The sequence below is a fragment of the Triticum aestivum genome, chromosome 1B, assembly GCF_018294505.1.
Source record: "Triticum aestivum cultivar Chinese Spring chromosome 1B, IWGSC CS RefSeq v2.1, whole genome shotgun sequence".
NCBI lineage: Eukaryota > Viridiplantae > Streptophyta > Magnoliopsida > Poales > Poaceae > Triticum > Triticum aestivum.
The window spans coordinates 286,865,919-286,879,543 of record NC_057795.1 but is presented as its reverse complement, the minus strand read 5'-3'; the positions used below and the strand labels follow the sequence as shown (position 1 = coordinate 286,879,543).

General features: G+C 44.2%; 1 protein-coding gene, 1 non-coding gene and 1 pseudogene across 2 annotated transcripts; all 3 read right to left on the bottom strand.

Moving 5' to 3' along the window:
- Nucleotides 1-3,954: 3,954 nt before the first annotated feature.
- LOC123090341 (cytochrome c biogenesis CcmF C-terminal-like mitochondrial protein) lies at nucleotides 3,955-4,820 on the bottom strand. Its single transcript, XM_044511687.1, has one exon. The coding sequence runs from the start codon at nucleotides 4,803-4,805 to the stop codon at nucleotides 4,227-4,229; it is 579 nt and encodes a 192-aa protein (XP_044367622.1). The 5' UTR covers nucleotides 4,806-4,820; the 3' UTR covers nucleotides 3,955-4,226.
- Nucleotides 4,821-5,367: 547 nt separating this feature from the next.
- Nucleotides 5,368-6,550, bottom strand: LOC123090330 (cytochrome c biogenesis CcmF C-terminal-like mitochondrial protein; annotated as a pseudogene).
- A 2,025-nt stretch (nucleotides 6,551-8,575) lies between these two features.
- Nucleotides 8,576-8,646, bottom strand: TRNAC-GCA (transfer RNA cysteine (anticodon GCA)). Its single transcript has one exon. It is a non-coding gene; the product is annotated as a tRNA-Cys (tRNA).
- Between the last annotated feature and the right edge of the window lie 4,979 nt (nucleotides 8,647-13,625).

Below are 13,625 nucleotides of genomic sequence, written 5' to 3'. Positions count from 1 at the left end.
AGGGAGGAAGCAGCGGAACACGAGGGGACAGCGGAGGCGGCTTGCCAGCATGCCGCAGCTCAGGAGGCATTTGCTGCTGCATCTCAATACGACCCCAGTTACAACTACGGATATCAACCAGGCTACCCTTGGCATTAGACCAACTTAGGCCAAAAGCCTAAGCTTGGGGAGTACGTATTTCTCACCAACTTTACATTCATGTTCACACACTATTCTAGTCGTCTGTGCTCATACTCTTTCATTGTATTATCCATGCTAGTTTTAATTTTTTTTCGCTTTCTTCTTGTGTGTTTGATAAACCTTAAGAAAAACCAAAAACTAGTTAGTTTAATTTCCATGCTTGTAGTAGAATTAAAATGAAAACCCAAAAAGATTTCTCGTTCTTCTTCTTGCTTGTTGGGAGCTTTCCCGTGTAAATAGTCTTATTTTCTTTTCTTTCCTTTGGGGGTCGAGAGTAAAAGACCATATTGACATTGTTTAGTGGCTCTCATTTGCATGATTGATTATTTAACTTAGAGCCCATATTACTTTTTCTTCTCTGTTGAGTTGAATGCTTGCAGGTTCTAGCTTAGTCCAATGCACGTGCACTATTATTATTTTACACATCGTTCGGTCATGCAAGTGAAAGGCAATGATGACGATATATGATGGACTGATTGAGATGAGAAAAGCTGGTATGAACTCGACCTCTTTTGTTTTTGTAAATATGATGAGTTCATCGTTCCTGATTCAGCTTATTATGAAGTAAACATATTTGCAATGACATTTAGAGATTATAGTTGCTTGTGCCACGCTTGATTAGCTATGAGTTATAATGGTTTACCTTGCGTGCCAACATGCTATTAGAATGATTATGATGTGGTATGATGGGATGTTATCCTCCTTTGAATGTATTGAGTGACTCGACCTGGCACATGTTCACGCATGTAGTTGAAACAAAACAACATAGCCTTCCTGATATTTATGTTCATGGTAGATTATATCCAACTCATGCTTGTACTCGGTGTGAATTAATTTTAATGCATGTTTATGACTGTTGTCGCTCTCTCAGTTGGTCGCTTCCCAGTCTTTTGCTAGCCTTCGCCTGTACTAAGCGGGAATACTGCTTGTGCATCCAAACTCCTTAAACCCCAAAGTTGTTCCATATGAGTCCACCATACCTACCTATATGCGGATTTACCTGCCATTCCAAGTCAATTTGTTTGTGCCAAACTCCAAACCTTCAAATGAAATTCTGTTTTGCATGCTCGAGCAGCTCATGTTTCAACTAGGGCTGCCTATATCTTCCATGCTAGGTGGGTTATTCTCAAGTGGAGTGGACTCCGCTCATCATTCAAGAGAAAGGGCCGGTAACCGGGATGCCCAGTCCCATGATCCAAAAAGATCAAAGCAAATCAATATAATTAAACAAAACTCCTCCAAGGTTGTTGTTAGTTGGAGGCACTCATTGTTTCGAGAAGGCCATGGATTGATGCTTGTTGGTGGTGGGGGAGTATAAACTTTTACCATTCTGTTTGGGAACTGCCTATAATGCATGTAGTATGAAAGATACAGCCATCTCATAGTTGTTGCGTTGACAGTGAGAGTATGCATCTCAAAATGTTATTCAATCTCTATTTTAAAATCGAGCTCTGGCACCTCTACAAATCCCTGCTTCCCTCTGCGAAGGGCCTATCTATTTACTTTTATGTTGAGTCATCACCTTCTTATTAAGAGCACCCGCTGGAGAGCACACTATCATTTGCATTCATTACTATTGGTTTATATTGGGTATGACTTGACTGGATCTCTTTTACCATGAATTACAATGTTTAGTCAGTCCGTGATCTTTAAAGGTGCTCTGCATTTATGTTTTGCGGTCTCAGATAGGGCTAGCGAGATACCATTTTGTTATATCATGTTATGATTGTTTTGAGAAAGTGTTGTCATCCGAGTTTTATTATTATGGCTCGCGAGCTGATAATGCCATTGATATGAGTAATTGTGAGACCTAGATGTTATTATGAGTATGGTTAGTTCATAATACTTGCTGAAACTTGAATGTTGGCTTTACATGTTTACAACAACAAGAGCAAATAGAGTTTGCAAAAGTTTTTCTTTATCCATTTTAGTTTATCAACTGAATTGCTTGAGGACAAGCAAAGGTTTAAGCTAGGGGGAGTTGATACGTCTCCAACGTATCTACTCTTCCAAACACTTTTGCCCTTGTTTTGGACTCTAACTTGCATGATTTGAATGAAACTAACCCGGACTGACGCTGTTTTCAGCAGAACTTCCATGATGTTGTTTTATGTGTAGAAAACAAAAGTTCTCGGAATGACTTGAAAATCCGCGGAGACAAGTTTTGGAAAATATAAAAAATACTGGCGAAAGAATCAAGACCAGCGGGCCCACACCCTGTCCACGAGGGTGGGAGGCGCGCCCACCCACCTGGGCGTGCCCCCCTGTATTGTGGGCCCCCTGAGGCTCCACCAACCTCAACTCCAACTCCATATAATCTGTTTCGCGGAGAAAAAAAAACAGAGAGAAAGTTTCATTGCGTTTTACGATACGGAGCCGCCGCCAAGCCCTAATCTCTCTCGGGAGGGCTGATCTGGAGTCGGTTCGGGGCTCCGGAGAGGGGGATTCATCGCCGTCGTCATCATCAACCATCCTCCATCACCAATTTCATGATGCTCACCGCCGTGCGTGAGTAATTCCATCGTAGGCTTGCTGGACGGTGATGGTTTCAATGAGATTTACCATGTAATCGAGTTAGTTTTGTTCGGGTTTGATCCCTAGTATCCACTATGTTCTGAGATTGTTATTGCTATGCCTTTGCTATGCTTAATGCTTGTCACTAGGGCCCGAGTGCATGATTTTAGATGTGAACCTATTATGTTTTCATGAATATATGTGTGTTCTTGATCTTATCTTGCAAGTCTATAGTCACCTATTATGTGTTATGATCCGACAACCCCGAAGTGACAATAATCGGGATACTTCTCGGTGATGACCGTAGTTTGAGGAGTTCATGTATTCATTATGTGTTAATGCTTTGCTCCGGTTCTCTATTAAAAGGAGGCCTTAATATCCCTTAGTTTCCACTAGGACCCCGCTGCCACGGGAGGGTAGGACAAAAGATGTCCTGCAAGTTATTTTCCATAAGCACGTATGACTATATTCAGAATACATGCCTACATTACATTGATGAATTGGAGCTAGTTCTATGTCGCCCTATGTTATACTCCCTCTGTCCCAAAATAAGTGTCTCGACTTTGTACTAGCTCTAGTGTAAATTTGTACTAAGCTCAAGACACTTATAGTTCTACACCCAGATTGTGTAGACACTTTAAGGTATTCCATAGACGTTGAGTAGAAACATACCGGATACTATGACTCAAATCCACACAGACTATTTTCTCTACACCACTTTGACCATCCCAGAACCTTTGGTGGTAATCCAACATTTCATTATAATAAAATAATCTAGACGGAAGATTGTTTCTTATCACTAGAAACTCCCGCATTAAGATATTAGCTAACGCTTTCAAAAGTAGTACATCTATTGGAAGAGATGGCGCAGCCATACAAGGCCAATCACCAGCATTGATGAGTGGGCGCCTGGCACTTAAATAGCCAAGCTCATCTTGCCTTTCCAGAGTGAAATGTTCCTACAAAGTCATACCACCCCTACCATATTTATAGGTTTTGTATACCAATTTGTGATGAAATGAAGAATAACCTTCATGTATATGCGACACCATGGTATCGATTGATGCGGGTAAGATGCCCCGCTCTCTCCACATATCATTCGAATTATAGAGTGTCCTGACCTCATTAATCAATTGAAGTTTCCAAAAACTACCATGAAATCTCCAGCGAAAAGTGACGTTGTGATTACTTGTAGATCCAATGAAAACTTTCGAGATAATACAAAAAGTGGTCATCATTTCTTCCTCTTGGTAAGTTGGCTGGTTTCTTCCCATTCTTTCTTCTTTCCACTAATCTAATGGTTTCATTCTCCCATCGAGAGGTTATGATACTAGCAAGAGTCCTATTCTTCTCCTCTCGATCCTACCTTGGGTTATGTTTGACAGGGATGGTCAGTGAACTTCTATTGGTTTCAAAGGAGGATAGAGATCCATTGGGGAAGGCTCGAAAGGTTATTCGATATCAAAGGTTGACCCTCGACGTGCCGCAGCCACTATTTTTACTCCTTTTATGCAATTATGAACGAAACTTTCTCAATTCCAATGCAACTTATCCTTTTGGAGTTGACGTAACAAACTACGCGAGCCTCCCGATGAAGCCAATAGAAATCCTATCCGAATACTAAAAATAAAAGGAAATTCCATTATGGTGGTATACCAGCCGCCAGTTCTGGAACTTCCAGTTCCAATCGGAGCATATAGATCCGTAAATGGATTTGTATGTATAGCCACTTCGGTCGTGCTCCTCGTTTCTCGAATGGAAAAAAAGTATCTTCTTTCTGGGAACATGCTAAACCAGAAATTCTTATGTTCGTGATTCTTCATCCACCGATGCAGAAAATCTTCCAGTTTTCCATTCTCATATGAGGCAGGAAAATTTATGGGCAACAGGTCTGCACGAAGTGATTCATCATGTTCAAACATGAACCTTTCGCTCGTTGGGGACGGTTTATAAATCATCAAATTCCTACAAATGGAATGAGAAGTGGGTCCATGTAAATGATCGAGACCTCGCAAACAACAATGTTCCTTCCCCATATGGAGTTCGGGACCCAAGGGCAATCGTTGAGTGAACTGTATCTTATTCGTATTAGTTGACCTAAGCCGCACCATTATTGCAGGGGTGGGGCTCGGCCTCCAAACCGTACGTGGGACGAGTTTCTGCCTCATACAGCTCGGGCCGAAGATCGGGGAAGTTGAGGAGAGATGGGGAGACCCAACTGCTGCCGGTCGGGACGGACAGGAAACGGGGCGGGGATAAGCTTGTGAAGAAGCAAGCTTATTGCCCCACCCCCCAAAAACAAACCGACCCAGCAAGAAAAAGTATGCGCTTTAGCAACAAAGCGCTCATCCCTTGCTTGCTGCTTCGCGTTCTTTCTATTCCATCCCAGTCCATTCCGGGATAGGCGGCTAATAGAATCTAATATGTGCAGTAGTCGTCATCTGACCAATCGGCTCGGACACCAGACCACTTGTGCCCGCCCATTCTGCCTCGCCCTAAATGGAATGGCTCTCTTAGTTACGTTGTGCCCCGACCCGAGTCCCCACGTCCGCTTTTATCCGCCCGCAACCCGGCCAACACAACATTAGGGTCGTCCCCCCATTCTATGCTGACCCGGGTCGGGGCTCGCTTTTTGGGAAGCCCGTTCCCACCGTGCTCACGGACCGGCTGGCCTGCCAGCGGTAGTGGGAATTCTCTCGTTCCCTGGTCAAAAAAGGGTTGGTTGGATGCGGGATCTACTCCACGAGGAGCGGTACGGACGTAGATGATATCATCACGACCTCTCTTTGCGTACCGCTAGGGATGCTTAACGCCACTTCGCCAACTGGCATTACCTGCGCTTTCGTGTCTCTCAGTGTGGTCAGCACTGGGTGTTTCCGAGCAGCGAGGCTTACACCCATTCACATTAATTCATCCAAAGTTCCTTACCCTTATGCACGAATTTTGGAATAAGCCATCTTCCTATCAAGGTTAAGGAGTCAACTGAGCATCTCAGCGGCGGGATTGAATACCCGGATCGAATCAGAGTTCACGCCGCCCGCCCTCAACAAATAGAATAGGAGGCATGGGCCACAGGTCGCACATAAGCCATCGGGTCGCACGACAGAAGAACACCCAACATAAATATGCACACTCCTCCATGTGAAATAGAAAGATTCATCTTCACTTTTTTGTAGTAGTCATGACCAACAGCCATCAGCAGTCGGCTCGTTGGTAAGGCGAGAGCTTCAAGCCCGCTTTCTGGTGGCACACCCCCCAAACAAGCACCACTCGACGAGGGGGGGGGGGGGAAGCTACAGGCCCAAAACCTTCGACCCTTCTTTCTATATGGGGGTGCCCGGGGCACCTCATCTTGTCATTTTGTTGCTCATTCCCCTTAGGCCGAAGTGTTTGGCCTTTACTTCAGAGCGCCCGCTCATGCTTCACTGACCTATCACGTGGTAAAGAGAAGAGAGTACGAAAGAATTGTAAACAGAGCAGACCGCAGAAAGATTCTAAATATGACAAGTCCCCCATGGATTCGATAATAAGGAAATGCAGAACATGAACGAAATGAAATAAAGCATTTCTAGCGGATGAGCTTCTCTCCGTTTTTGTCTGGTAATAGAATGGGGCGGCTTGCTTTGACCAACACTCCACTTTTTGCTCTGTCCATGGAGCGTATGAATTTCCTTAAATGTAGATAGACCAAAAAAGGGAATAAAGGGATAGGAATAGGAATTATAGTACCATTGGAAGAAGAGGCACCAGTGGGAACATCTCTACTGACAAACCATTTCAATAGTACAGGTGTTGCCGTGCCACAGGGCACGACCATGGAAGTAATGAAAAAGAAGAAGTTCTATAGTTGGACCATCTGCTCTATCCATTCGATTTGAGCTTCTCCAGAGAAGATGAGACGCTAAAAATGAAAGTGTTCGCAATGCATACCGAAAAAGGGTACCTATGTTGCCGACCATTAATGACTAGTTCGAAGACTAGGAGCAGGGGCACGTGTCAAGAAAGATTTGTTACTTTCCCTATGGTTTTCGAACTTTTCAATAAAACCTTCTCGTAGAAGTATTTTCACAAAGTTTTCGGTAATATTAGTAGATGCTATTCGAAACATTCTTTTTATTAAGATTCGAATTCTTATTCTTATTATTATCTAACTATTCTTTTTTTCATGTATATGCGTCAGACACAATCTACTAATTGATCTATATTCTGATACCCTACTATATCATAGTCTCTACTACTAGTATTTTTAATACCTCAGGAGCTCATGAGACTCTTTTAGTGAAATTCATAAGTCTCAATTCCCGAGCGATCGCACCAAAAACTCGAGTTCCTTTTGGATTTCCTTCTTGATCAATGACAAACCGTCATCATATCGTATTATCATACCGTTGTCACGTTTGAGTTCTTTACATGTACGTACAATTACAGCTCGTCTTACTTCCGTCTGATCTTTCTAGAGGCATTTTGGGCACTGCTTCTTTGATTACAGTAACAATAACGTCACCAATATGAGCATATCAGTGATTACCAGCTCCTAAGATTCGAATACATATCAATTCGATAGCCCCACTCCGTTGTTATCCGCTACATTCAAAAGGGTCTGAGTGAGATGGATCTTGGAAGTCTGGTTTTTGATTGGATAGTGATCTCGAGCACGAGTGGTTGATCTTCGCGGGCCGTGAATGGCCATGGAAAGGAGTATTGATGTCAATATGTTCAACCGAGAAGATTGGACGATGAAAGATGGATCCTTTGTGGTTTGAATAATAGGCTGTGGTCTCGATATTGGGCTATGGGCTGATTGCTTTCTGTATGAGCCTCTTGTGATTGGGCTCTCGTGGGCGGATTACCCGATGTGTACTCATCTTCCAACAAAGAGGAGAAGACATAACCAGAAGAATTGTGAGAAATAAGTTAATTTATCAAGTTGAGGCATTTCGATTTGGATTTCAAATAAGAAAGATAGAAAAAGACTCTTGCGCCCTCGAGAGCATTCTCTTTCACTTGCATTTCTTCCTGAAGTTGGCTCGAAGACCTATCCAGCCTTGATTTTCCCAGTTATTACTCGAGCGCGCTGAGGCAACTCTGAACTAATCTCAGGGGAGGGGTAGTAGGTATGCTTCAAACCCTCCGGCACCTTGAAGAACGATGGAACTAGATCGGGAAAGATGAATGACCAATGAGGACAGGACAATGGGGGAAGTTGGTAATAGAGAATCCTCCCTTTTTCTTTGCTTTCTTGCGTGAAAAAAATCCAAAACTAACCATTGGAACCTTAGGGGCTACCGAGTTAGGAGATTCATTTTCTTTATTACTTTTACTTTTTTTACTAAGTTATTCTAAAAGATAAGAGCTAACCGACCATCCTGATTGAATGTTTGAGTACTCAGAGTCTCTCGTAGGTAGGAAAGAAAGTCTCTTCTTTCCACAACTCCTAAATTTCCCATCAGCCTATCCAATCTAATTCCAGACAGAGTCAGTAGACCTTACTTTAGTGTAGGTAGTGTCAGATAATTAGGAAGTCTTGATAGTCTTTCGTATAATCTCTTCTTCAATCCTAGGAGCAAAAAAGGAATGTCCTTTAGGGACCTTTGGATAAAAAGATTTCCGACCTCTTACTTTTGTAGTTATGAATTGCAGAATAGAATCAATTATGAAATTCATAAGTATATATCCCTCATCCCTATTGGTATCGGTTTGGGCCACTACCCAGAACCCTGCCAGAGCCCTATTTTTAAGAAGAAATTGATAGTCTTTTTTAGAACTAGAACTATGGTAAAATCCAGTATCGACAGGCCTAGTTCTTTTCCTTTGCTTATGCAGGGCAAGAATTTGTCGAGTTCAATCAGTACAATAAGAAATCCTAAGTATTTTTTTGGTCAGGCGACACCCAGATTTGAACTGGGGATAAAGGATTTGCAGTCCCCTGCCTTACCGCTTGGCCATGCCGCCAAATCCAATCCAAAATAGAGCAAAATCTTATTCATCCACATTATTTTACTAATTTTTATTCGTAGGAGGGGATTATTAAACCCTTTTTGATTTTTTTAGATCGTTGAATCCCTTTGTACTTATCCCTTTCCAATCCCTTTTAATAAATTCATCCCTGTTTTTTATTGGACCCAATTTTATTCTCTTCGATTGATTGTATCTCAAAACACACATTGCTTAAATACCTTCTCTTTCTATTGAAAAGAGAAAGGATTTCCAGTCAACCCGTAATTGCTTAAATTACATGAGGAATCCCATCCAACATAATTATCCATCACTGATCCAATGCCTACGAGCTTTTCACATCTTGTGTTTTGCTTATTTACTTTTCCGTTGCTACTGTTACAATTACTATAAAACTATTATCTTTACTTTTGCCACTGTTACCTTCTTTGCTGCAGATATTAAGTTATCCAGGTGTGGTTGAATTGACAACTCAACTGCCAATACTCAATAATATTCTTTGGCTCCCCTTGTGTCGAATCAATAAATTTGGGTTGAATACTTTACCCTCGAAAGCTGTTGCGATCCCCTACACTTGTGGGTTATCACCCGTCTCCTTCGCCTCGCGCACCTCATGACCTGCCTTGGAGAGGCAGCTCCATTCCTCTCTGTTAACTGCTCGCATGGTCGATATGCTACTCGTGGTCGCTAACGCGGTTCCCATGGAGGTGGTGTGGCGGGTTGGGGAAGGTGATAACAGGCCCACGGTCGACAGGGAGCACAAACATGGGGAATGGCGAGCCCCGCGATGGAGCAGAGAGGTGGTCACCTGATGGCAGCCCACGCGGGGATCTAGATGTGCAAGTCGTGGTGGTGGAGCGGGACCAGGGTAGGTGGAGCCTCCTCCTCAGGCCACCATGGGAGGGGAAGTCCACTGCCGTAAAAGCCGAGGGATCTTGCCATGGCACGTGGCGATGGTGGTCAGGATCCTATGCCATGGATCTTGAAGGGTCCCAAAGAAAGGCAATGAACAAAGGAGGGTGTCAGGACGGGATATCATCGAGGGGAACGGGCTCGCCATGGCTTGGCGGCACTACCAGCGGGAGGTGGAGGGAGGAAGGTCGATCCCGTCGACAATTTCGTGGCGTGGCACCCAATAGGGAAGGTGGAGCTCACTCCCTCGCACCCTTTGGGATCAGGGCGGTGGCGTGTCAGCGGGGTGGGTGGTGGTGGTGCACCGGCGGGGTAGTTCACCAGACACGAGCTCACTCTCTCCCTCACAACGCTACCGTGCTCCTCGCTCACTCGCTCGCTCCCTTTGGGAAAAGAAACATGTAGGAGGTGGTGGTTTCTAAATAAGCTTATTTAGGAACCCTAGAGGGGGTTCCTAAATAGTCCCACCCTATATATATAGGACAACACTATTCTAATCCCAGGATTAGAATAGTTATTGGGATCACAGCAGCCCCTATAAGGGCCCGACAGGGCCCTCCCGAACTTCCGAATTGTCGGCCGGCCCGACCCACGGGATCCCGAGGCCACCCTGACAAGATCCACCTGATCCTCCCCCGATCCCGATCCGATCCGCCCCAGCCCCCCTCCTCGCAGCTCCTACCCTCGATCCCTGTCCTCCCCCCGTGGTTCGTCATCGTCCCCAGCTCCTCGCCGGCCGGATCCGGCGCCTCCCCTCCGTCTCCAGCTCCTCGCCGACCGGATCCGGCGCCAACCCTCCGTCGCCACCTCCTCTCCGACAGCCAGCACGGGCGAGCGAGCGACGACGGACGCCGGCGCGAGGGAGCCCATGTCGCCTGGAGTCGGCAAAGCCATCAGATTTCTGCGACGAACGGCTGCCATGAAATTCCGGAAGCCTCCTCCTCGGTCCATCCTCACCGCCCAACGGATTAACAGAGCAGATGACGGCCCTGACGCAAGCTACGGCGAACGACACGGTGAAAGTGCGTTATATCGACTAGAGGGGTGAATAGGCGATCTTTATGAATTCTTCACTGAGGAATTTGCTGGTGAGGAAATTCCTAAATGAAGAACTACTTGCAGCGGATAAGTACTCAAAAGTAAACATAGCAGAACACAAGCATGGTCATCATGATGAAATGAAGACAAGCACAGAGTACAGAAAGCGTAAGCACAGGATAACACAGAATGAAGACGGACAGACTAAAGAAATTGAACTGAGGAAATTGAGAAAGTCTTCAGTCAAAGTCTTCAAACAGATATGAACAAGCACACAACAACAGAACTAAGGAAATGAAAGAGTTGAGGAAATAGAACCAGTAAGCTCGGTGAAGACAATGATTTGGTAGACCAGTTCCAACTGCTGTCTCAGTTGTACGTCTGGTTGGAGCGGCTGAGCATTTAAACTCGAGGACACACAGTCCCGGACACACAGTCCTCACCGTATTCTCCTTGAGCTAAGGTCACACAGACCTCGCCCAATAACTCGTGGTAAGTCTTCAGGTGACTTCCAAACCTTCACAGACTAGGTCACTCGGCGATCCACAATTCCTCTAGGATGCTCTAGACCATGACGCCTAACCGTCTGGAAGAAGCATAGTCTTCAAAGGTAACAAGCGTCAGATCCATGTAGAATCAATCTCTTCGGTGATGCTCAATCACTCTGGGTTGTAGGTGTGTTGGGTTTGGTTTTTCCTCACTTGATGATTTTCGCTCAAAGTCCTCAGAGGATGGGATGCTCTCAAATGACAAGTGTCAGTTTCTCTCGGAGCAGCCAACCAGCTAGTGGTTGTAGGGGGCGGCTATTTATAGCCTAGGGAGCAACCGAACATGATAAGACATAAATGCCCTTCAATGATATGACCGTTAGGAGGGTAGATATTTTGGGACAGCTGGCGCATAGCACAGCAATGGTCGGAATTTTGACTCTCAAATTCCTCAGGACTATCATATTCCTCACTGTGTAGGCAATCCGCACTGGCGAATTCCTAACTCCTCGGTCAGAACAAATTCCTCAGAGACCAGAAGAACTTCGTCTCTGTCACTGAAGAATATGACTAAACTGTATGAGATTTCCAATGGCTTCACTCGAAGGGATTGGTAGGTGTAGGATTTTGAGTTGATACATCACATGGAAATTTTTCCTTAGTATTTCCTCGACCCCCTTTAACAATATGGTGTTTCCTATGACTCAAGAAAGAGAAAATGAAACTACTAAAACAAAAGTCTTCACACTTCATGTTCCTCGAATGATTACCAAGTCTTCAAGGTCACACCAATTTCTTCACTTTCAAAGTCGTCAGAAAGTCTTCAGAAATCCAAATTCTTCAGTTGAAGAACTTCATTTTTAGGGGTCGACTTTCTCTGTAAATATCAAACTCCTCATAGTCTTACAGACCTGTGTACACTCACAAACACATGAGTCCCTTAACCTATAAGTCTTCAATACACCAAAATCACTAAGGGGCACTAGATGCACTTACAATCTCCCCCTTTTTGGTGATTGATGACAATATAGGTTAAGTTTTCAACGGGGATAAACATATGAAGTGTAAATACTGATATTGAGGAATTTGATTGCAAGATATAGAAGAACTCCCCCTGAAGATGTGCATAGTGAGGAATTTGCTTTTGAAGCAATGCACACTTGAAGAGTATAATCATGGAGATATCCCCCTATATCTTGTAATTCATACACGCATTTGACATATAATATGAAGAATTTGAAATGCATGATGAAATATGGTGACTGATGTAATTCAACATGCATGCATTAACATTAATGAGTAATAAGCATGCAGAAGTCTCAACAAAAGTATCAGGCCACCATAGAGTTTAAGATTACAACTCGATCTAGCAAAGTCATCAAAAGAACGAGAGTTGTAACTTGAAAAAAAACGCCCATATAATGCCCATATAAGATAGACCCGCTTGAAGACTAACTCAAATTTCTCCCCCTTTGTCATCGAATGACCAAAAGGGCTGAAAATGAGGACTAACGCCCCTGAAGAATATCATGATGATGGAGGAGCGCCAGCGTTGTTGGGGTCTTGTGTCGTTGTAGGGCCTGCCGCAGTGTCGTCCAAGTCTTCATACTCGTCCGTGTCGCGTGATGAGGAATATGAACTGGCGACAAAGGAAGGAACCTTGACCTTCTTGAATTTCTTTGGTGGAGGAGCAGACCAGTCAAAATCTTCCTTGAAACCCATTTGCTTCAGATCTTCTTCACCATAGAGATGTGACAGAATAGCGCAGGTGCGATCAAAAACTTCATGGAGGTAGTAATGGTTTTTCTTCACTGCATTATGTGTAGAAGTCATGTTCTGAAGAATAGAGCCAAACTGACGCTTAACCCATTTGTGGTTTCGATCCACCTTCTGGTGAAGACTAAGAAGCAGCTCATGGTCAGTCATCACACGAGGAGCAGTGGCTTGAGGATTTGGCTTGGATGCATTTGCATCAGAATCATGAGTGGCAGAGTCATCATTGGTGGAATAAGATGCAGCTTTGTGGAACTGACCATCCAATGGATGAATACGTTCATCAATAACGGTTGGTGCCTTGCCCTTCTCATCAGCTGAGGAATATGTTCACTTGAGGACTTCAATCGGTAGCAAGTAGGTAAGGTGATTCTAAAAGTCAGCTTTGTAGTTGAGTGAAGACCTTGTTCTGAGGAATCTCATAATCCAAGGAGCATAAAGCTTCAGCTCAAACGGTGAAAGTGCAACATTCGCCAGAGTCCTCATGAAGAAATCATGATAATTGATAGGGATGCCATGCATGATGTTGAATAGCATATTCTTCATCATGCCAATAATTTCCTCATCGGGTGAGTCGTGGCCTTTGATAGGACTCATAGTCTTCGTCAGAATGCGATAGATGGTTCTTGGCACATACGACAATTCCTTCACGAGGAATTTGGTCCTTGGGGCTTGACCAAGCTTCAGAGGCTTCATGAGCACTTGCATGTAATGAGCAGTGAGTTCAGGCTCTTGGTACAGACAACGAGCACCTTCAGGTGGAGG